The sequence below is a fragment of the Phanerochaete carnosa genome (genome assembly GCF_000300595.1).
Source record: "Phanerochaete carnosa HHB-10118-sp unplaced genomic scaffold PHACAscaffold_11, whole genome shotgun sequence".
In the NCBI taxonomy this organism is placed as follows: domain Eukaryota; kingdom Fungi; phylum Basidiomycota; class Agaricomycetes; order Polyporales; family Phanerochaetaceae; genus Phanerochaete; species Phanerochaete carnosa.
Window position 1 is genome coordinate 122366 of NW_006767638.1, and position 22105 is coordinate 144470.

At 50.5% G+C, this 22105-nt stretch overlaps 9 protein-coding genes across 9 annotated transcripts; 3 read left to right on the plus strand and 6 right to left on the minus strand.

Annotated features, from left to right (window-relative positions):
- Positions 1 to 25: 25 nt before the first annotated feature.
- On the minus strand, positions 26 to 1619 carry PHACADRAFT_263669 (uncharacterized protein). The gene is made up of 2 exons (XM_007400601.1): positions 1169 to 1619; positions 26 to 1110 (listed from the first exon to the last, which is right to left on the minus strand). The coding sequence occupies exons 1-2, from the start codon at positions 1585 to 1587 to the stop codon at positions 99 to 101; spliced, it is 1431 nt and encodes a 476-aa protein (XP_007400663.1). The 5' UTR covers positions 1588 to 1619; the 3' UTR covers positions 26 to 98.
- Positions 1620 to 1879: 260 nt separating this feature from the next.
- PHACADRAFT_152320 (uncharacterized protein) lies at positions 1880 to 4950 on the minus strand (the record flags this gene model as incomplete). Its single annotated transcript, XM_007400602.1, has 5 exons — positions 1880 to 2248; positions 2304 to 2331; positions 2387 to 3323; positions 3376 to 4595; positions 4651 to 4950. 5 exons carry the CDS (start codon positions 4948 to 4950, stop codon positions 2079 to 2081), a joined length of 2655 nt encoding a protein of 884 aa, XP_007400664.1. The 3' UTR covers positions 1880 to 2078.
- A 220-nt stretch (positions 4951 to 5170) lies between these two features.
- On the minus strand, positions 5171 to 6972 carry PHACADRAFT_129542 (uncharacterized protein; the record flags this gene model as incomplete). Its single annotated transcript, XM_007400603.1, has 5 exons — positions 5171 to 5850; positions 5900 to 6342; positions 6391 to 6526; positions 6576 to 6745; positions 6814 to 6972. 5 exons carry the CDS (start codon positions 6970 to 6972, stop codon positions 5409 to 5411), a joined length of 1350 nt encoding a protein of 449 aa, XP_007400665.1. The 3' UTR covers positions 5171 to 5408.
- A 1442-nt stretch (positions 6973 to 8414) lies between these two features.
- On the plus strand, positions 8415 to 11937 carry PHACADRAFT_263672 (uncharacterized protein; the record flags this gene model as incomplete). The annotated part of the gene is made up of 16 exons (XM_007400604.1): positions 8415 to 8533; positions 8599 to 8675; positions 8740 to 8767; positions 8820 to 9123; positions 9174 to 9185; positions 9241 to 9463; positions 9581 to 9849; positions 9907 to 10005; positions 10055 to 10064; positions 10114 to 10205; positions 10253 to 10343; positions 10396 to 10635; positions 10698 to 10706; positions 10766 to 10962; positions 11018 to 11146; positions 11214 to 11937. 16 exons carry the CDS (start codon positions 8415 to 8417, stop codon positions 11841 to 11843), a joined length of 2529 nt encoding a protein of 842 aa, XP_007400666.1. The 3' UTR covers positions 11844 to 11937.
- Positions 11938 to 12044: 107 nt separating this feature from the next.
- On the plus strand, positions 12045 to 13812 carry PHACADRAFT_178140 (uncharacterized protein). The gene is made up of 10 exons (XM_007400605.1): positions 12045 to 12276; positions 12323 to 12362; positions 12416 to 12467; positions 12526 to 12608; positions 12666 to 12736; positions 12792 to 12830; positions 12888 to 12926; positions 12977 to 12989; positions 13043 to 13168; positions 13225 to 13812. The coding sequence occupies exons 1-10, from the start codon at positions 12217 to 12219 to the stop codon at positions 13350 to 13352; spliced, it is 651 nt and encodes a 216-aa protein (XP_007400667.1). The 5' UTR covers positions 12045 to 12216; the 3' UTR covers positions 13353 to 13812.
- A 23-nt stretch (positions 13813 to 13835) lies between these two features.
- PHACADRAFT_263675 (uncharacterized protein) lies at positions 13836 to 14180 on the minus strand (the record flags this gene model as incomplete). The annotated part of the gene is made up of 1 exon (XM_007400606.1): positions 13836 to 14180. The coding sequence occupies one exon, from the start codon at positions 14175 to 14177 to the stop codon at positions 13974 to 13976; it is 204 nt and encodes a 67-aa protein (XP_007400668.1). The 3' UTR covers positions 13836 to 13973.
- A 129-nt stretch (positions 14181 to 14309) lies between these two features.
- PHACADRAFT_57362 (uncharacterized protein) lies at positions 14310 to 14698 on the minus strand (the record flags this gene model as incomplete). Its single annotated transcript, XM_007400607.1, has 4 exons — positions 14310 to 14348; positions 14400 to 14493; positions 14545 to 14583; positions 14640 to 14698. Coding segments are annotated over 4 exons (231 nt in total), but the record flags the coding sequence as incomplete, so codon positions are not given.
- A 154-nt stretch (positions 14699 to 14852) lies between these two features.
- On the minus strand, positions 14853 to 16424 carry PHACADRAFT_263676 (uncharacterized protein). The gene has a single exon (XM_007400608.1). The coding sequence runs from the start codon at positions 16021 to 16023 to the stop codon at positions 15289 to 15291; it is 735 nt and encodes a 244-aa protein (XP_007400670.1). The 5' UTR covers positions 16024 to 16424; the 3' UTR covers positions 14853 to 15288.
- An 89-nt stretch (positions 16425 to 16513) lies between these two features.
- On the plus strand, positions 16514 to 18073 carry PHACADRAFT_263678 (uncharacterized protein). Its single transcript, XM_007400609.1, has 6 exons — positions 16514 to 16858; positions 16912 to 17067; positions 17118 to 17224; positions 17276 to 17565; positions 17624 to 17693; positions 17746 to 18073. The coding sequence occupies exons 1-6, from the start codon at positions 16549 to 16551 to the stop codon at positions 17800 to 17802; spliced, it is 990 nt and encodes a 329-aa protein (XP_007400671.1). The 5' UTR covers positions 16514 to 16548; the 3' UTR covers positions 17803 to 18073.
- Positions 18074 to 22105: the final 4032 nt, after the last annotated feature.

Genomic DNA, 22105 nt, shown 5'->3' on the forward strand with positions numbered 1-22105 from the left:
TCAGAAGATGTCAAGTGCTGTACATGAAGAAACGAACTAGGTCATTAACGACAAATCATAGGCTATGGCTATCTAGGGCATTCTGCATCGTGAGATACTCATTCCAGGCTGGAACTCTCGAGTCTGTAGTCCAGATCGACAGAGCTGAGCACCTTATCGTGGTGCTCTGGGAAATCAGTGGGCGGGTATGAAGGGCTTCGTGAGTCGTTATGTACCATGATGCTAGAGGGGGGCACCTCCGAGCTTGGGCTGATGGGCTCTGTGCTAGAGTCGACCGAAGAGGAGTCAGAGCCGTTGCAGATAGGCTCTTGCTGTTGAGAATGAGGCTGGGGCACGGAAGATGTCGAAGAGATGCTGGAGCGAGAGGTGAAGAATCCGGTCACCCTGCGACCGATTGGGGCGCTGCCAACTGCGGACGGAGCTTCCGAGGACGATGCAGCAGGCGATGACGACGGAGGGCCGGTGGTAGCCGCAGCTGAGGCATTCCACAGTTTGAAGCCCCAACGCGATGCGCCTGCCGGGTTCGCCGCAACATTTGCCGCAGTAGACACTGAAGGGGCGGATTGCGCGGTTTGAGCAGAAGGTCGAGCATCCGGGGGCTGCATCCCTATGCTGTTTTCCTCGATGAACGTGCGCAGAGCTCTGACGCAGGTTTCTGAAGCCTCCTGTGCTTCCCGTGCTTCCGCAAGCTCTGCCCTCGTTTCCTCCAGCTGCTCCTTCACCACCTGCAGCCCCTTTCGCAACTCCACTATTTCGGAAGCGTCCTGAGTCGGAGGAAGATCATGTATGGGACTTGTCCCGCCAAAGAAGCCTGAGATTCTCCTGGAGCTGCGAGGCGTAGTGGAGTTCGGCCCGTCAACGAGCTGTAGAGGTTCGAGTCGTGCGCTGCTCGGGGGACTAGGGATGTCTCTCCGGTAGGAGCCAGGCTCGGACACAGAGACGATGCGCCGGTGTGCTGCTGCCTTGTCGGCTGACGAACCAGAGCCGGTCAAGGGGACAAAGGAGGTCCGACGAGAGGAAGGGGGGCCAGTGATCAAGCTGGAGGGACCAGCACGCGACAGGTCGAGTGTCATCCGTCTGCTCTCCGTTTGTAGTCGCATGAGAGCTCGTCTGTCGTCCAACAGCGGTCAGCGCATATGGACAGGGGATTACTAGCTCGCCAACGAACCTGCTATCCTCTAGCTTGCCGCGAAGCATGACGACCGCATCCTGGTCGTCTTGGTTTTTCGCAACAGCAGTATTGAGCTCGTCCTCGAGACTGATGCACTTGGCCGAGACGCTGTCAAACGCGTCTTTCAGACCGAGCTCACGGTTCTGCGACTCGCTCAGTTTCGCCTTCAGCTCGTCGCGCTCGGCTTCTGTCCGGTCGAGGGTAAGACGGAGGGTCGTTACAAGTGATGCCAACACTGATGGGTCCAAGCTGTTCGGGTTGACCGCAAAGCGCGGATCGGAGGGCGATGTTGGGAGAGACTCCATGTCCAGCTGACGCTCGAGTTCGAGGCTTAAGTCGATAGAATTTCGGGAGTTGCGCTTGGGGCTATAGTCATGAGCGTACTGTATGTTGTCCTCGTGGTTCTGCAGAGACATTGTGCGGCGAAGGAGCGTTGAATAGGGCTGGCTGGAAACACGGTGCCGATGAAACGGTCTAGACAGATACTGCCACTGCGGCGGCGAGGGCAGTGAGTGTGGAGTACCTGTGCAGGGGCAGAAATAGGGACTGCGCGGGCGACAGCTGGGACGAGGGTAGCTGGTTGCCGCAAAGACGGTTCAAATTTCGGTCTCTGCACCTCGTTGTCGGGCCAGCGAGCGCTTTCTCGCATCACGTGCGAGTCTGCCCCCAGCTGACGATAAACTTTTCTCAACCACACCACGCATAGCAACCAACATCCGCAACATCCACAACATCCCCCGAGGAGGGTGTTATTCATGCTAAAACACTATGGGGTCTACGGTACTTCGGTCTCATAAATCATACATAGATGCCGCATGTGTTTGCCGGCACTCTCTTCCTAGCATAGTGTTACATTTCCTTGGATATGGTGAAACAAAATAAAACAAAACGCCATGTGCGGGTCCCTCTATGATGCGTGTGTCAAAGGATCGACACAGACCACACCGTCACGCTCACTCCATGGGTAACCCCACAAGTGTAGCCATTCCCGCACCCCAGCAGCTAGGCGTGCCCGAGATGCGCCGCGAGCAGGATCTTGCGTACCAGTATGCTTTTCCTCGCCGACGACGAGGTACGCTAATTCAGTCGTCAGCCTCCCGTCTTGATGGAAATGATAGACATGTTTCCTTACCTAAGCCGTAGAAATGTTCTCGCTCCAGCTGTTACAACTGATGAGCAACGAACGTCGAGCTCAGGCCATTAACCAACACTCACAGCCAAGAGGAACTCTTCCACTACTTCGGTAGCCTCGGTGGAATGCAGGCCATGTAAATCGAGCATGACCTCGGTACGCTCTTCAGGGGTGAGTTTCTTACCATCGCCCACGGTCTGGCTCGCGATACCCAAGGTCACACCCAGGCCCGCACCGCAGATCCTGCCCTTAGCTGAGCGATCGCCATAGTCATCAGACCACATTGAGTCGCGAGTTTTCACGACCTGCTCTGCGAGTCTCGCGCGTTCGCGCACCAGTCGCCCGGCCGCCTGCGCCATCTCCGCGCTCATCTTCGCGTTTAAGTCATGTCCCTCACGGCTAAAGCGCTTGGCGGCGGCGCCGTCGCCTTTCTTCCACGCATCGGCTGCTCGTACGAGGCAAGCGTTCCGGGCAGCTCCCAGCTGGTGAGCCCGAGACCGGTAGGCCATGTACAGCTGGCTGACCGTGTCGCCGGTTGTCAGCGTTGGAAGTAGAGTGGGCGACCGGAGCTTGATCCGGGGCGATGGCTTGGGAGCAACCACAGACACCTTGTTCTGCGCAGACTCCGTGTTGGTCATCGGGCGAACAGACACAGATTCCTTCGTTCCCTGCGCCGTAGACGAAGAGGTAGTCACGCTCGGAGCAGGCGGAAGTGGTTTTTTGACGGCAGCGGCGAAGCGAGAATGCGCCGGATCCTGGCTTCCGTTTTCGGGTCCGTGACCTCCACGCTTATTCTTGGGTGGCAAATTGGCGATGTGGTTCAGCGCCGGGAATTCCTCGACGGGTGGGTTAAGGCTATTTTGTGTGCCGTTATTCGCGTTCAAGTCCGTCCTAGACATCGCCTGAGAGAGCCCTGACACATCGATATCCTTTGGGAGGTGGTGCAGGAACTCGCAGTTCTCGCCTTTGGCACATGTCCCACGCAACCAAAACCGACACAGCGCGCGTTCAAGATCGTGGCTGACAGAACTCATTAACGACTAGCTGAGAACTATGACGGATACACGCTTACCTGAAGCGACAATCTGCGCGTAGGCATTCGCCCGCGAGGAAGTATCTACACACTCGGTTCCCGCCAGGAGAGGGCCGGCCATTGAACCTGTTCCCGCGGAATCCAGGGCCGTTATAGAACCCAGCACGACCACCCCTAAAGTGCCCATAGCCATCGCGAGAAACAACGGTGACCCGGCCACCGGCGGAATGTAGGCGAGGAGGGGGCGGGAGCGCATTGTTTGCGTGGTGTGTTGCAATCTGGCGATCAACCAGCCAGGACATGGCGCGGTCAAAATCATAGCCGTTGTTCGCTAGCGCTTCTTCCAGTTCAGATGGAGCGAGGGTGGATCCAAAGACCATGCTGAGCACATCAAGGGGTGTCATACCATCTGCCATCGTGCCATTTGTCTCCGCATCGAGGTCACTGTCGTCCTGAAGGGACTCAAGCAACTGTGAACCGTACGATTGCAGCTGCGGGTCATCATTGTAGTGGTTGTACCGAGCGTCGTCTGTAGATGCAGATAACGATGAGTTCGACAGCGGAGAGTGGTGCCAAGATGGCTGGACATTCTGATCCACTTCGCTTGAAAGGAACGAGCGTGGCAACGGCCTCTGGCTGAAGGGGTCGAACGGATCCTCTTCATCTTCATCTTCGTCCGGCCTAAGGGAGAGCCGCAAGGAACTAGGCGTGCCAGACCGCGGAAGAAGCGCGCTATCAGGTGTCAGCGGCGCTGCGATAGCTAACTTGGATGTGGGTCGCGAAGGATTATGCGCCCACATGTCCGGAGAAGGCGTCTCTGCTCTAAGCTGGGCAAGAGAGCCAGGGTTCGATGAGGCTGCAGAGAGAGGTCGCGGAATAGGCTTGAATTCATGAGCTTTAGCGTTTAATATACGCGGAGAGGATAATGGGGAAGCAGGAAGACTGGAAGCGAACTGGGCAGGAGGAAAGACAGGAGAAAGGGCAGGAGACTCGCTACGTGCAGTGATATATGAATTAGCTTGCTGGCCGGCGCCGAGAGGCGAAACGAGAGGTGTATGTGGACGACGAAATACGATGGAAAGCGGAGAGCCCGGCGCAGAGTTTGGTGTGTCTGGGCGCGCAACGACGCGAGAGGAATGGGTCGAGGCTCTAGATGAGGGTCGAGAAATGGGCCGTCTAGTTGGCGTGAGGTAGACGAAAGGAATGTTGTCAAGGTCGTCGCGATGACGATGCATGAGGTCCAGGACATGACTAGTAAGCTGAGGGAGAAGATAAGTTGAGATGGCCTGGACCGCCATGACGGCAAAGACTTACCTCCTCATCGTCGATGTTTGGGCCAAATGTCTCCGTTAGTAAGTTCTTGAGGTCCTCCTCACGCTCGGCATCGAGCAATGAAGCGACCTTGTTCACGAGTGCTGTAGATACACGATTTGGGTCATTGTCGCTGTCATCGTCGTAGTTATCGAGAGGCCGGTGTTGGCGAGCGATTGCGGTCAGCTGAGCACGAGTATGAGGGAAGCGAGCTCCCGACAGTTCCTGAGGAGGTTGGAGAGGTTGGGGACCCAAGCGGGCTGTATGGTCATTTGGGACAGATATAGCAGGCGGTGCAATCATGTTGGAGGTTGCTCGGCATAAGCAAGGCGTCGGGAACTGTACAGTGCAAGTCCGGGTGGTGTGGACTCTGAAGGAAGTCGTTCGTTGTCGACTTACGACGTTGAACGGTATTATGTCTACAGGCGCCTATACGGCGCCTGCATTAACCTCCGCATCATCACACACGTGCGGCAGTGCGCGGTCTTGGATGCCATTAATATTGTCGGCCTTGAAGTGTACGCGGCTGCCACATATATTCTGGTAGCACATGTGAATAATATGATTGCTGCTACAGGTATCATCTAGCGGATACAAGTGAACATGGACGTCAAAATCTTTTGCAAAGGACGGCCAGGTCAAAGCCGAATAAATGATGGCCCGTATATGAACTTCGCAGCGCGCTGCTCGCATTACACGAGGACAATACATGCGAACAGATGGGAATGTGAGACCGCAAACAGCATAGCAACAAAGCCAAGCTACCGATCCCACTGCACCAAGACAAGCTCTTCCCGCCAGCAGCTCGTCAGGGACACACCGTTTTCCTCGCAGCAGTCTTTCTCGCATGAGAAAATCATGCAGGTGCCCCACCCCATACCCGTCAGCTCGACGCTGCTCCCGCCTTTAAGCATCTCTTGGACCTCTTTCCGCCGCTCCTCATCCGTCTGTGGCTTCGCCGGCCCCAGCGTGTTCTTGCTTCTAAGAATGTTAATGAGGTTCGGCATTAGCTGGCACTCAAACACCCGCCGTGCCTTGCAACGCGGGCATGGCGGGATGGAAGGAGTGTATGTTCGCTTTGCCGGAGGGACAACCATGGCTTTCGACCTCGTCACCGGCAGATTTTGGACTAGTGGCTTAGGGAAAAGCTTGTCGAAGACGTCGTCGCTTGCGAACGGTAAAGGTGTCCCGCCTAGCTCGTATCTGCAGGACTCCTCAGCAGTCAAGAATCGCAGAGCGCTGAACAGCACACCTAAGACACTGTTCCGCCTCATATCCAACTCGCTTGCTGAACCGCTCGAAAGCGCGGTCGACAACAAGGGAGTTCTCGTAACCCTCCATAGCCCATGAGGCAGCTTGGTTCATCTTGCCATCGTCATCGTCTTCAGGCACTTCCTCGATCTTGGTACTCGTCGTCGGCGCGGGAGATAAGTATTCAGACACCGTGGACAGGTATGATGCGGGATAAGAAGGCGCGGAAGCCCAGGCAGTGGGTTCGAGGGTACTCGACGCCATAGCGCCTACGAGCTCCTTGTCTTCGTCCGCTTCGGAGTCATTGCTCGACAGGTCGTCTTCCTCGTTTTCCTCTGGCGCTTCGTTTGATTCTGCCTCAGCTTGATTCTCTGACTCTGATACGTCAAAGATTTTTGAGCCTATACTAGAGAAATTCGGTGCTGTAGCAACGCCGTTGCCGAACTGTAAAGACGATAAGCGTGACAACATATTCTGTGGGTGACCACCTACAGAAAAAGGATTGCTCTTCGCGACCTGCAGCTTCTCCTCTTCTACAAGCCTGACCTGCCTGGCTTGGCGAGCCTTCTTCTTTGCCAGCTTCGTAGCGTATTTTTCATTATGTCGTAGTCCTCGAAAAGCCCGTACGCTGGGATTATCCGTTAGCTTATAGCATCCACCGTAGTCAAGACACACACCTGCCAGCCAAGCCTTGACACACTCCCCGACTACACCCCCACACATACAGCGCTCTATCGTGCGGACTATCCTCCATCGGGCACCATACCTGCACGATAAGCTCCATAGGGGTCGAGCAGTTCTTACAATACGACGATTCGAAGGGGGGGTCAGGCCACGTCAAGAATGCCTGATGCGCACCAACGAACAAGATATATTCAACGACTGTGGCATACATACGGTGCGAGAGGTTCCTACAGGGAGTCCGCCGATGCGCGAGACTGCTGCGTCGCGCAAGTCCGTCTGAGAGTCGATCGCGCCGTCCGATATGCCCAGCTGCACCGTTGTCGTTGTTTTCAGCAGCTCGTCATCGTCATCGTCATCGTCCGACCACTCATCTTCATCTCGTCGGGCCATTAAAGTCTAGGTAGATGGATAACTAATCAGCATAAGCTCCGTGGCAGGCAGATTGGAGGTCAGAGATGCATGAATGGTAGAGATAGGTGTGTCGTCAAAGAAGGCGGCAAGAGGAAACCTCAGGCCAGCACTTTCAGACTCGTCATCTGAAAGATCATCATTCAGCACAAGAAGGGCATAACACTCACGGGCTGGGGAGGAGTGAGTAGACGTCAAGAAAATTATCACACGCGCGTCTACCGCTTTCATTCAGGTGTTGTTTGTACCCGCCAAATATTGACACTACTTCTCTCAAATAGGTAGCTGCTTCTAATCTATATCTCTTCAACGCTTTCCGAGCACGCGTTATATTAGCATTATTCGACATCTGGCCAAAATAGACTGCTCTGTTCTGTCGTTTCGAGTAATATCAGTAAGCATATGTTAAGTCAAGCCTGTCAGTGAGTCGATGGTGGCACCCGGCGTGAGGACACCGACAGATGCAAGACTGTTATCGCCGGTCTACGTCCTGTAAGACAGGGCATTCGAGATTGGCAACTGATAATATCATGGCGAAGAATCAAAAGACTTGGGCGGTGGCGCAGCCTCTATTCCGCAGCCTATACAGGCACCTTCTCACGACATCAGCTCCGCGCCCCTTGTTCTTCCGCAACCCTGTTCGAGGCCAGCTGGTGACCCGAGGGTGACTGAGCATTTACGTGTGCAGGATGCTGAGGTTCAGGACACCACTTCTGGCGTGCCTTTGGTATGCTACCATGCACGATGTATTGGCCCCTGTGTCGACATAATGGACACCGGCACTTGACCTCTGCGGGAGTATTAGCGATATTCACGGACTTCCTTCCTTAAAAAAGAAGAAAAAACGATAGCTCAGTGCCGTAACATTCATCACCCGTTCCGTTCGATGCTCCTTTCCTCATTATGTAAGAAGGCGGCAGACCAGGGCAATGGGTCAAGTACAGCGGTCAGATACAGCATACTGAAATATACAGCAAAGGCAATATGATATCATTATCCATCCGAGTCGTCGTTCCTAGCAAGCCACATAACTCTGGGCGATGCTCGTTTCGGCGTTCATCTTGTGTCAAGAAATCAACAAGAGATACACAGCAGTCCGGAGCATGGGCCGGAAATCCCGAGGACCTGGGCGGGTAGCGCAACCGCCGGCACTACACCGAACCCTGTGAGACGTTGTTGAAGACAGCGAGCAAACAGCAAGAGCAGAGGTGCTGGAGCTACGGTGTCGACGGGCTGGCACACCGAGGAGAGGGCGAGTCGAGCGGCGGAACGAGCGTCGTTGGACCGTTGGTGGGAGTTGCCGAAGGGACCGTACGTGTCTGCTATTTGTCGCTTGTTTACAGGTATCTCCCATCTGAGATACAAATAATTATGGTGCTTCTGCGCGCCCTTTCCCTCACTTGGCCGGTTCCTTTAGCTCTACCATGTCATCGCCCGAGGCGAACTTGAACGGCGCCGATGGCCAAGGTCAGAAATCACTCGTCAACGGAGAGAAGAAACGCAAGCGGGGTGCGACGCGCCTCTCATGTGCGGAGTGCCGCAGGTGCGTCTGGCACACGCTATGAACGTCAAGGACATTCTCAAATACTTGCCACTCGTGTTCCTCAGGTTAAAACTTCGCTGCGACCGAGCAATTCCATGTGGATCTTGTGTCAAAAGAGGTTGCGCTGCGATATGCCCTGATGGTACGCTTCACACTTCTCTCTGCTTGTCCAGTTACCAGGAGGTCACCGTTCTTTCCCCTAACAGGATCCTTGACTACTGGTAAGGGCAACAGGTAACAAGAGTCCTATCTCCTTGCAATGGCGGCGATGCTGACCCCTCGTTAGAGCGACCAGATTCGTTCTCGCCTCTACGCAGGATTTGCACGAGAAGATTCATGAGCTATCCAACCGCGTGAGAGAGCTGGAAGACGGCCTCAGGGCCTCCCACTCCCAGCACTCGAATGAGACACATCCCTTACTCTCCGAAGATCTGTTACGCATTAAGGCACCCCTACAGCGAGAAAACCTCTCATCAACGACAAACGGCAACTCGGACGAGCCAGGCGGTGACGTTGTCGACTCATTCGGGTCATTGTCCATCAGCGACTCTGGCCGCACAAACTACTTCGGCCAGGCGACTAGCTCCTTCGTACGTTCGTCATGCTGTGCATTATAGTGCGCTAACTCATCTCTCTACAGTATTTTCTGCAGGTATGCATACGTGTATATCCCAGTAAAGCACTCATGCGGAGCTATCGATCGGTAGAATGAAACGCAGGAGCAGGACAAAGAAGATCGACTGGCGGCACTACGAAAGATCCTCCCTGCTGAGGTCCTTTCCTTAGCAGGAGTCTTTCCGGTTGCGCCCAATATCCCATCTACCCCAGAAGTTGATGCTGAGCGCATCGACCGCTTGCGAAGTCTATTCTGGTACTTGCCGCCAGCTGATGAGGCTGCAGACTTGCGACACATCTACTTCCAGCATGCCGGTGCGTCTCCAACATTGTCGATGGCATCAGTCAACCTCTAACACTTACGCTCATTGCAGCGTGGATGTCAGTTCATATCTTATTAACTTTGAAACGCTTCGGACGATACTCACCGTGCGTGCAGGTATAATATTGTGTCACTCGACCAGTTCAACGAGCACGTTTACTATCTATTCTACAACCCGAACGCAGGACCGCCGCTCGATGACCCATTATTGTCGCATCAGCTCGCGCTCATGTTCATGATCATTGCGATCGGTAGCCTGATGGACACCAAGCGACCAGCGTACAACATCGAAGCGGAAAAGTATCATCAGCTTGCCAGAGCTGCTCTCTTCCAAAGTCCGGTGTTTGAAGAGCCGACCATACACGCTGTGCAGACCTTCGTATGTATTCTCTTGACCCATTGTCCCATACGTGAAACTCACTGCTATCATCTCAAGTATCTCATGGCATTCTACCTTTTCCTGTCCGAACGGCATGGAAGTGGGGTGGGTACGCGATGGGCCCTCATGGGGCTTGCCGTAAGGCTGGGTATCAGTGTGCGTGTTCTTGCAGTTTCATAATAAAATACGCTAATCCTACTCACAGATGGGTCTTCGTACGTACACGTGCCTGCGCATATGCGTGTCTGCTGACTGCGCGATCAGATCGGGACGCCGGTCGCTGGAATGTAGATCCCAAGGAGATCCAGCGGCGACGACAGGTGTTCTGGGAACTATATACTTATGAGTTTTTGCAGGTATGTTGAGCGCATGATCTTTTGCTTCTTGGCTAAGGTCGTGCCAGTGTTACACTATGGGTAGGCCTCCGTCGCTTTCCTCAGCTCATATCGATTGCAAGAAACCTCATACCGAGGAGCCGCAAGGCGATGAGACATGTGAGGCGTATTCATCCCGGTCATTCGTATGCCAATGTTCACCTGTCAACAGTTCATTGGTGGAAGCATCGATACACGTCAGAATGCATGCACCAGGTGTATGATCAGGCGTTTGGTGCTAAGACGCCCACATACAGTACTTTGTTGCAGCTGGACCGCAAGCTGAGAGGCTTCCACGTGCCGCCTATCCTACAAATTGCGGGCTTTGGCAGTGCGGACGCACGGGCAGGGTCCTACGACTCCGTACCGCTTATCTTACAGCGGCATCTCGTATTGGCCATCAGGGAATCGAGTAAGTTTGCTTGTCCTTGTGGGCTCCAGTATATCCAAGGTGCTAAACTACTATGACTCTAGATCTGTTGTGTACGTATTGGCATACTTCCGATTCACGCCATCATCGGACTTACCATCTCTCAAATTAGACATGCACAGAGGCTTCTTCGCAAGAGCCGTAAGCGACCACCCGAAGGATCCTCTTGGTAGTCCGTATGGTAGTTCCTTCATAGCAGCTTATCGCAGCGCAGGGTCACTCGTCGCCCTCGTGCGCAATATTCATTCGCAACTGAAGGAGCTAACAGAGAGAATGTGGTTCCTGTGGACCCACCTGTTTTCATGCTCCGTCAGTGCGCCTTCTTCGCCATACGTGTCATGCCGGAGACTTACGTCCTGAGTAGATCATCCTGGGATCGATCGTCACCCGCTGTCCATCCATGAGTCTGGCTCCGTCTGCCCTCGTTCAATTGGATGCCGCCTGCGATTTATTTTCGAAGACGGCACATCTCTTCCACGCCGAGAAGGTCCTGGTGCGTGTCTGACCTAACCTCCGATCTTGGTCGGAAGTGAGCTCACTTGTCCGGGCTGTCCTCCTAGGCGATCATGTTGAATCTGCGCGAGAGAGCCCACGCGAGCCTTGCTCAGTTCAGAAACACGCCACCGACAAGACAAGGTAGTCTCCAGTCTGAACCGAATTCCCCGGCCGACGACAACGACGAACTTGCCGTTCTCGGAGGGCGCACGCGTCTCGCGGCACCGAAGGAGAAGTCCGTCTCCCCTGTGTTGGGTAGCTTCTCGCCGACGTCGGCGAACCCTATTGTTCCTTTCCCTATCAAGAGCGATCATCTTGACGGACAGGCACATCCAGTCGTCCTGGAGTACCTTCGCACCTTCGCTTCGCACCCTACGCAACAGCAAACTCAGCCGCAGCTGCCGTCACCATTCAATCCATCAGCCTTCGCAGAGATGACTCCTGTCTCCTCGACGTCGTCCAATTACTCACCAACCTCAGTGCAGTTTACGGGCCAGCAGATCTCACCGCTGGACATGAACCAACAGAGTTTACCGCAGTACTTCCCGGTCTTTGATTACGGCTACGCTGGAAATGCCGATGCTTTTACCAACATGCAGTTCAGCGAAGGCGAGGTTAACGGACGGTCGTATTCCCCTGAATCAACCATGCAAAATGCTTGGCAGGATTTCGTGGCGCAGATCGGGCAGATGTAGGATCTTTGGAGAGCGAGCGTTTGAAGCAGACTGAATAATACCTCTTCGATTTCTGGGTCTACTCTTCATGAGGAATATTTGGAACTTTCTGTACTATAATATGTTATTGTGGGTATGTTATGCGCTCAGGTTAGGACGCCGTGGGAGCAACATTAATGTAGAAAGAGGCTGTGCCAAGAGGACTGTAGGCGCTCGGGCTTGACGCAAACGCCTTGCCCGCCATTCACGGTCTGTTCGCGCCACGGTCCAGCTTGTTACTATACCTCTCTCACGACCTCCTGAAAGCAGGGTGCATCTACCTCTGCTACAACTGGATACATTGTGTACTTCGACTCTCGTTTACTCCACAGTCAACCTATTGAGAGTACCTTCCATGCCGACTCGGATATGCGGAACTGCAAGTGTGGCACCGTCGTTCGGTAGAGGGCGACCTGTATGTGGTTTCTGTCAAACTCTCGCAGATATTCATACTCTTTTAGGTGCAACGGAAAGTCGTTGTATGTGGAGACGGCGCATGTGGTAAGCAGAGTATGCGCCTCTGTGCTTATTCACTCTACAGCTTTCTCATGTAGGCAAGACTTCACTGTTGAATGTGTTCACACGAGGGTTCTTTACCCAAGTCTAGTGTGTGCTGCGTTTCATCTGGCGCATCTTGACAGCTGACTCCCATATGCTGCGATAGCGAACCTACTGTCTTTGAGAACTACGTCCATGACCTCTATGTGGACGATACTCTGGTTGAACTCAGTTTGTGGGACACTGCTGGTACGTGTTCTGCCTGTTGTGTTACGCGTGTATCTGAATAGCTCAGTTTTATCTTAGGACAAGAGGAGTTCGACAGACTGCGGTCACTCAGCTATGCCGAGACGCATGTCATTATGATTTGCTTCTCTGTGCGTGTCTAGTCGTCCTTGCTAGTCATGGAACTTATCCTTTCTTGACTTCCAGGTCGATAACCCAACTTCATTAGAGAACGTCGAGGCAAAGGTACATCATTTGTGCAATTTGTTGAGGCCGATCGCGTCTCATGTTGTCCTCGCATAGTGGCTTGATGAAATTCTTGAATACTGTCCAGGGGTAAAGGTGCGTCACATACTCCAGTATGCAGAGCTTGAAGCTGATCAATCATTCAGCTGGTCTTAGTTGGTACGCTGATCTATTCGATTGACATTGGTATACTCGCTCAATATGGTGCTCAGCTCTGAAGTGTGACCTGCGAGACGACCGCGCAACACAAGAACGGCTGGCTCGTTACAGCATGCACACTGTACAATACGAGGAAGGGCTCACGGTTGCTCGGCGAATACGTGCTTCGCGATATCTTGGTAAGCGGTTGGCGTCCTGAAGAGAGCCGCAGTTAGCCAACATTTTCATTCCTTAGAGTGCAGCTCAAAGCACAACCGTGGTATCACCGAGGTCTTCTATGAAGCTGCGCGTGTCTCGTTAACTACGAAAGCCAAAGGGTCTGGCGCGTACGGCGGTGGAGGCCACGGCTGCATCATCGCGTAGCGGTGTAAAGGTCGTGCATGTGTTCCGCTCTTTTCGCTTCCTTGTCTCCTTTCCGGCTATGCTGTTTTTATTCTACAGGACTTTGATTTTGTTGCAATTCCGATGCTCTAGGTTACTATGCATTGTCCATATCTCACACATGTCGTATACCTGTACTGTTTCTACGTGTACTATTGCATACCCTAGCAACTCGTTAAGTCCCTGCAACTTCCACATTCATTTCCCGGAGGCGAGTTGAACGAAATCTAAGTGGCATTAGCAACGAACTACGAATACAGCTCAAGCTACAGTCCGCTCCTCTACAAGCACGTGAGACCGCGTAGATAACAATCTGCAAGCACTTATTCCTCTGCCAAAGCTAGAGCTTGCTCAAGGTCGTCTTCTTCCTGAAGAACAGTGGGCGGGATCGGGGTACCGTAATATAAACGTTGACAAACGATTGCTGTACTGATGGTCAGTACCAGTGTTGCCCGGAGCCAGCTCAGTTCGAACGCACCGAAGTCGACTGAAAGTTGGAATATGGCGCACACCTTGAATTGCAGAGGGTTATTCTGCAGAAAGAAGTACACAGTCCTGAAGAGAACTTAGTAGCAACTTATGCTGTCCTATAACGAATAGTACTCACTTGAATGCGTCACCGCCTACCCAGCCGATCAATGTAGACATGCGGAAACCATACAGAGACTTCTGCTTATAGTTGCTGATGAGCTGCGGAATGGGTAACGTGCTCTCGAGACCGAGGGCAACAAAGCCAAGGATGTTCACGAAAAGCCACGAGCGACCAAATATGAGGAAGAGGATAGACAGGCACAATCTAAACGTCATTGAGCTTCAGCAAAACTAGCACAGGGTGAGATCATACATAAAGCCTGCCAGGAACTCGATATATTGCGTATAGTTCTGCCATTGCCAGAACGACAGCGGGCGCGAGGATACGCCTGCGTTTTCTGGACTTGCCTTAGGACGATAGAGGATGCAGATGTACAGCAGGGCTAGCTGGAGACGTAGGTTTAGTCTCCGAGAGAAATGTATCTTAATGAAGCGTACTTGTGCCACAATCATGAAGAGCGATTGGAAGAGAAGGGCGAACTCGAAACGGTTTCCGAGCCAGAAGAAACAACGAGTAATGTTGGCGAGCAGTCTAAGCAGAGGATTGATAAGAATACGGGAAGACTTGCACAAGCACACTCACAAGATAGCGCAAACATCTCTAGAGAACCCGATAGCGTCTCTAATGGCCAACTAGTCATGAGTTTGTGCAAGAGACTGGTCAGCACGCCGACTTACTTCTTGCGGACTATCGAGTACGCCTGATCGGCGTACACAAGTGGCGGCCCAACGGCCATTCCAACCGAAGCGAGAACAGATAGCCAAGGAGGAATCATGGTGCAGGTTATGGGACGTAGCGTGCAAGGTGGCGCGGTGCACGGCAAGGTGTTTGTGAGGCGCGGAGTTCATGCGCTAATTCCGCACGTTTTACAATCAGTCAAAGACATTAATATTCAGCTCCTATATTCGCCCTCGCAAGACATGCTAGATAAATATCAGAGGAGAAGTGTGAAGGTATATAGTACATAGCATATTATCTAAAGTTACGACGATACGCTTCCTGTTATTTATAAACTCTGCTTTGAGCATATGCTACAAGTTGGCCAGTTGAACTATGATGGATACGAGAAGTTCCTGATATTGTATGGATGGCGTCAGTACGACGGGAAGAGATGAAGAACACGCTACAATACCTTCTGGTCTTCGCAGTCCATAAACATGCTCAGGGATGTGCCGTCTCGGACCGATAGGTTAAACGAGTGTGGCAGGCATTCCAACTCTCCCAAGCCGTCTCCCTTCTCACGGATTTGCCACACTGATGAAACTGGGACGGATAATATGAGCTGAGAGTGCTAGAAGAGGTTAGTCATCATCACATGAGGAAGGTCTATGATACGAAGCTCACATGCTTATCGTTCTTGAAGAACGAGACAGTACCATTTTCTATGCAACAGTATCTGCGTCTCCAAGCGACCGATCCGGTTGTTTGCACTGTCACCCAACCGTGGAAACTGACATCTGCTGCCTCAACGCCAAATTCTTGCTTCAAGGGAAGCGGCCGCGCCCGACGTTCATCAATCATATGACGACGCGCCTCGAGCCGTCGCCGTTTCTCTTCTTCTGCTTGCTGTATCGAGCGCTCCATGTATTCCCTATGCATCTGAGCCTGTCTCTGCCGACGTTCCCTATCTGCTATGCGTCGTTCCTCGATGAGGCGGAGGCGTGCTTCCTCCTCTCGCCGCTCGCGCTCGGCTTTCTCGCGCTGTATCTGCGCAGCTTTTCTGAGATCTTTTTCAAGAGCGAGCTTGCGCATGCGCTCCTCCTCCATGTGCTCTTGCTCCAGGCGCTGCTTCTCGAGCTCCGATTGCACTCTATGTCGGGCTTCTTCAAGAGAGGCGGAAAGCTCATCCGTGACCTGCTGGTTCGCGGTCTCCAAGCGGCGCTTTCGTATTTCGGAGACAGAAAGCATACGTGGAGATGTGGTAGGGATAGTGGGCTGGGGTGACTTCCTGCTCGGTGCAGGGCGAGGTAATGCGCGCGAGCCGAGATGCTGCACGGAAAGCTCTCTACTTAGGAAGACGGAGCAAGCAGCATACTCACAGCTGAGCTCTGTGAGTGGCATGATGTTAGGTGGCTGCACGGAGATTTGAAGTGCGACGCACCTGCGTAGTTATCATCAGTCTGCGCGAGAGTGACAGCGCGAGTTGTGATCACGTCCTTTGGAGGAGGCGGAGGCGGAGGCGGCACCTCAGACGCGTCTTGCGCTAACCGGTGCTTGGAGCGGAGTGAGCTCACGGACCATTTAGACACGAGCAGTCTCAGGCGGGATGGGCGTCGCATATCAGATGCAACAGTGAGGTGGACTGAAGGCTGTCTAGTGACCATGGGGAGGGTCAAGTGGGAAGCTGGTGATAGGACTACGAGCTGCGCATGGTAATAGGTAGATATGCCTGAGGCCGTGCCTATCGTGATGGTATTGTTCCCAGACTTGTGTATTGTCGTTGCCGTCAACGCCATCTGCTACAGACAATGATCCCCTTAGGACTGCTGCTTTCGGACAAGCTTTCGCTATGTGCTTATGTAAGCGCTGAGTGCTTGCGTCTCGCCTCGTCCGTGCTCACTGTCGATTACGCCGTCCTCCTCATCCATGGCTGGTCTTGTGTCCCCACGTCCTGTCTCTTACAACAGCTACAACCCGTATGCCCGTAACGTTCCCCCTTCCTATCCCGAATCTCCCGCCAGTGTAGGCCGCATGGCCATCCACACACCTGGCCAGAGCATCGGGGGCTACCCTGGGACTTCCCCGGCAATTCCGACCGTGGCACATGAAGAGCAGAAAGTCTACGGTCTTGTCATTGACCTGCTGAACCCGGAGAAGCGCGAGAGCGCATTGTTGGAGCTGAGCAAGAAAAGAGAACAGTACGACGACCTTGCCCTGGTTCTCTGGCATTCCTTTGGTGTGTGCCAATGAAAGGTCTCGTCGCCGCTTTGCGTTAACCATCATGCGCAGGTATCATGCCAGCTCTACTACAGGAGATTGTCTCCGTCTATCCTCTACTGTCGCCACCGAACCTTACCGCGCACGCCTCTAACCGTGTCTGCAACGCGCTTGCGCTTCTACAATGCGTAGCGTCTCACCCCGAGACCCGCCAACTCTTCTTGAACGGCGAGCGCATTCGTAGATTGCCTACACCTGTACACTGACGTGGAGTATAGCTCATATACCCCTCTTCTTATACCCTTTTCTTAATACTACGTCGAAGACTCGACCATTTGAATACCTTCGTCTGACCTCCTTGGGCGTAATCGGGGCCTTGGTTAAGGTGAGTCTCCGTTATCGTTCCTGCATTGTATGAATCGAACATCATTACCAGCAAAATGACAACACTTCCGTCATCCATTTCCTGCTCTCGACGGAGATAATACCGCTCTGCCTGCGCATCATGGAAACCGGCTCTGAATTATCAAAGACTGTCGCTATCTTCATTGTACAGAAGATCCTACTAGATGAAACCGGCTTGACATATATCTGCCACACCTACGAGCGGTTCTACGCTGTCGGTACCGTGCTGAGCAACATGGTTAACCAACTTGTGGAGACGCAGGCTGTCCGCCTTCTCAAACACGTTGTGCGCTGCTACCTGCGACTCAGTGACAATCTGAGGTGAGCTAACTTTTGTCCTGTTCTGTTTTGGGTGGCTGATTTGATTGGGTATGTCCAGGGCACGTGAGGCTCTCAGGGCTTGTCTCCCAGAACCTCTGCGTGACAATACCTTTGCCTCGCTGCTCAAGGCCAGTGATTTGAGGTTGTTATATCAGGCCTTGACTGAGGTCCGCATTTTAGGGCGACATGGTCACGAAACGTTGCCTCACAACGCTACTGAACAATCTCAATGAATAGAGACGATGCACTCATAAATATTACTTTTGTCGTCAAGTCGGACTTGGCAAACATCTGGAGATTTTGTCATTATATCCTGTAATCCTTGTCTTGTGCTCTGTTGCTTAGTTTATGCCTTCTAATCCTTCCTGTACTATTGCAAATCACTACAAAGATAGAAATGTAGCTTCACATTGGCCAGTATACAAAGGATATTAGCTTGGAGGTGTAGAAGCTACATCAATAAAATTAGGGATCTTATTGCTAGTTTTATTGAAAATATTTAAACTTGAACCAGCTGGTATAACAAGTTTTGGTTTTGCTAAAACAAATTTGAAGGTGCAATGTTTCAGGACATTTTGAAAAGCAAGGCAAGAATTTGATCTGGTTGCAGACTCCTCACCAGTATGTCTGTGGATGTTGAGACCAGTGTTTCAGTCCACGGGACTGATGAGTCATCACTATTTGCTAAACTCATCCGACACTGTAACATCTACAAACGACTGGCACAAAACATTGGTAAACAATGGCATCACGCCGGCATGTGCACGCTGGACTTGGTAACTGCATGCACTTTTGATGTAAATTCCTGTGAATGCCTATAAGGTTTATTGAATACCATCAGATGTACGTTCCAAATGAGAGCGGTGCACAATGCAAGCGCAATGGAAGAATGCATCCCGAATAACTCAAGTCTCTGCAGGCTATAGTAATAGCTCATTTTTATTAAGGATTAGTGCTTGAGTCTTGTAGTAAGCTAAACAAAATAAATCTGCTGTGATTTAATTTGAAGTGGAGCTGTTACTAAGGGTCAGGGAATATACTCTCGCAGCTAGCATGAAATGCTCTGCAGCGCACCGATCATTCTGTTGACTCTCACGCTGACCCTCACACCTCTACTGTCTGTCTTTCACCTTTGGACTGCTCTTATACAGTAAAGGCTCTCCTGGGGCTGCCACTGAACATTCCAAGACAAAGACCAGGGTACAAATAGCATGGATCACTGACCTCGCTGGTGCGAAGAGCTTGTCATTGCAGATATAACAGGCATGGACAAGGAGATAATGCTGGCATGTGTTACAGGGATGACAGAGTGAACATGGCATATGGAGATGGATGCAGAAACGGAATGCCAACTTTGTTATGCTAGTGTCACATGACTGTCACTGGCCCAATTGAGCTTCAGATGTTAAACATTTCAAGTTGAGATTAGCCACCTTTGATCTATCGTGTTGAGCAGATAACACCTGTAAGCCTGTCGTGTGAATGCACTGCCAAAGTTGCCGGTTAGGCAATGGTCAAGCCAGAAGGATATTGGCATCATCATTGAGAACAACAGGTGCCTTGCACTGGTGCTAAACATCAATGTTGAGTGATGTCACATGTCCTTCGTGCAAGCGTTGGTACCAAAGATCCTGGAGACAGGTAAACTAGAACACTAAAAACATTGTATCAAGGGCTGCCTTTGCAGAGCCAAAAACTAATGAGCATCAGGCAGCTGTTCTTGGTCTTCACAATGCTTTACCTATCATACGGAGATGGTGGCAAGATGGATTTCTTGCTGAGATCCAGTTGACTCAACACATAATTCTTACATCCACATCGAATGGCCCGTGTTGTTTTCACTGCAGGCCTACCACCAGCAAACCTGATCTAAAACACATTTTAGCAGATCATGCATGCCTTTAATTGGTCTTGATAAAGTCAAGAGAGGGCAAGAGATGCGGCTGAGAATATTGAAGCTGCGCGCACTCATTTTTCTGGATTATTTTGATATTCCTGACATCCAAGCCTTGCTTTCATGGTCCAATGATAGTGGCATGCACTGTTTACATGTGTTTTCTGCCAGTCCTCTGTGGGTGGTATGGCGTCCTCATGTTTACACAATTAGTATGACTCATCACACAAAGCGCTCACTTCAGCGTCTGGAGAGATCCAGCAGTCTTACCACTCACGGATGACAGTAAGGAGTCTGATCTGGTTGGCAGTATTTGAGGCAGTTGTTAGAACTGAGTGGCCTCTTTATTTCTGCTTATTTATAAAGACATGTAAAACTACTGTTATGTCATTGTGAAGGGTGTTGTATTGCACTGATCTAACAACTCTCCTTTCATATTTAGATATGATGCACACTGCCATGAATCGACCTCTATTTCCACCTATTTTCACTTATTTTCACTCTTTTACCACATCTCTTCTATTCTCATTACTTTCCTCTATCTTCACCTCTCAACCCCTGTACTGATCTAGCCAGCACTAGACCTAGTCCAGACTTTAGCCCCTATATAAGTCAGGCTTTGTCAGACTCAGACTCAGCTCCTATGTAAAATCTTGAAGTAGGTTAGAGTGTGCTTAGGTAATACTATATAGTATCTATTCTGTAAGGTATATGAGACTGCAGACTTTCTGGAATAAGATCTCCAATCTTGAGCTGGTCTTTATCCTGACCACTACTTTTGACTGGAGTTCAGCTCCTCTCACCTCCAGTTTCTTGCTGTTGAGCATTAGCTCCAGCCTATAGTTATCTGTGCTTATCTCTTGTAGTCACCTGTTTTTTGTTAGTGTTGAAGTGTGATTGTTGCTGACATAAGCTCAAGGCTTTTAATAGCTACACTAGGATTATGTGGGCTGTAGCATATGTGCTCAGTGGGTACAATTTCTTCATTTCTTTTATGCTGCAATATAAATAATAATAACTTAGATATTATAATAGCTTACCATTTATATGAAACTTAGAGCTATATAAAGTATTACTTTACAACTTTGCAAGACATATTGACAGTAATCTTTCATCATTTTATTATGTGAATCTTATGAATAATGTGCCTACCACATTAAATAATAATAAGTTACAGGCTATTATACTCTTTATTTACAACATCTGACTATAAAATGCAAAGGCCAGCTATGCCCATCTGAACTATTGACAATTTGGGCTGATGTCATGCTACAAAGCTGGGATTCTAAGTGATATAGGCTACCATGCTTCAATCCATTATTTATGATTACTTCCTTCACTAGCCTGATAGCACAGCTACTGCAGGTGGTATTGGCTATTTGTCCTGTGTTGGCATGTAACCACTCTAGTGGAGTTCTCTCATCAACAGGTCCACTCGTGATGCTTTGCCTCTGCCATCTGTATGGGGAGCATACAAGGAGCAAGTCAGAATAGATCATATTCTTGCTTCTACCAATTGTCTGACTGGTCCCACATGATGTGCACATGTATTCCATGTGCCAGAAGTCCTCTAATGGTCCAAGCATATAGCTACATAGTTCATGAATTATGATTTCTGAATGTAATGAAGAAACATTCTGTTGGAAGTAGCACTTTGGGGGTCAGTTTACTTTCTATCACAAATCTGCCCCTCATTCTATAACTTGCTATACTTATGCTATTGACATGAAATTTGGTCCACACATATCTCTATCATAGATCCACATGTTAAAAATCATTTGGTCACAATTGGATCAGTTTTGGCTCTTCAGCATTGTGTTTTATGCTTGAGCTGGGGACTTGGATAAATTTCATAAATAGGCCACTTTGAAAAGGCACAACATCCAGATGATCTTTATACCATCAGATAGAGCACAGTGAAAGGGTCCAGAATATGTAAAAAGATGTGCTAAATTAATTGTTTAAAGAGGTGATTTGGAAGGAACAAAGTGCGAGAAAACGCCAGAATAGGCGCCCAATAGGCGCCACAGCATGTTCTGCCTTCTTCATCACTTCTACTTTTCCTCACATATTTTTGTCCATCTATACCATACAGCATAGAGTCTGCTATATACATACTAATTGTGTACTTAGTATGAGAATGGTTCAAGACCATGGTTCAGTGATAAAGTGCTGACTACTGGCTTTAAAGCTTAGTGCACAGTGCTGCACAATGGATTGTGAACTTAGCAGTGGCTAAAATCGCGTGATATTTTGTATTTCTATTTTAAATACTATCTAGCACTATGATGAATATAGGTAGAATTATTAAAAGTTATCTGAAATTATTAGAAAGGTTCTATTTATTCATTGTTCTTACTCCTCTCTACAGATCAATAATTGTCCATAATTCACAAAAATATTCCAAGAGTCTTCTTTACTATGCCTTGCAAGTATTGAGTTACCATATTGTGCATATTCAGACATAAAAGCTCATAATTAAGCATATGGTCATGATCTTGTGCATAACATTTAATCCTTCAAGCTACCACACTTAATGGCTGTTCAACTCCATTCTGCTATCTCAGAGCACTCATATATATCTTACAGAAATATATAGTCATACTATCTGCCATGATATTACTTTATCTTAGCCTGCAAAACTAA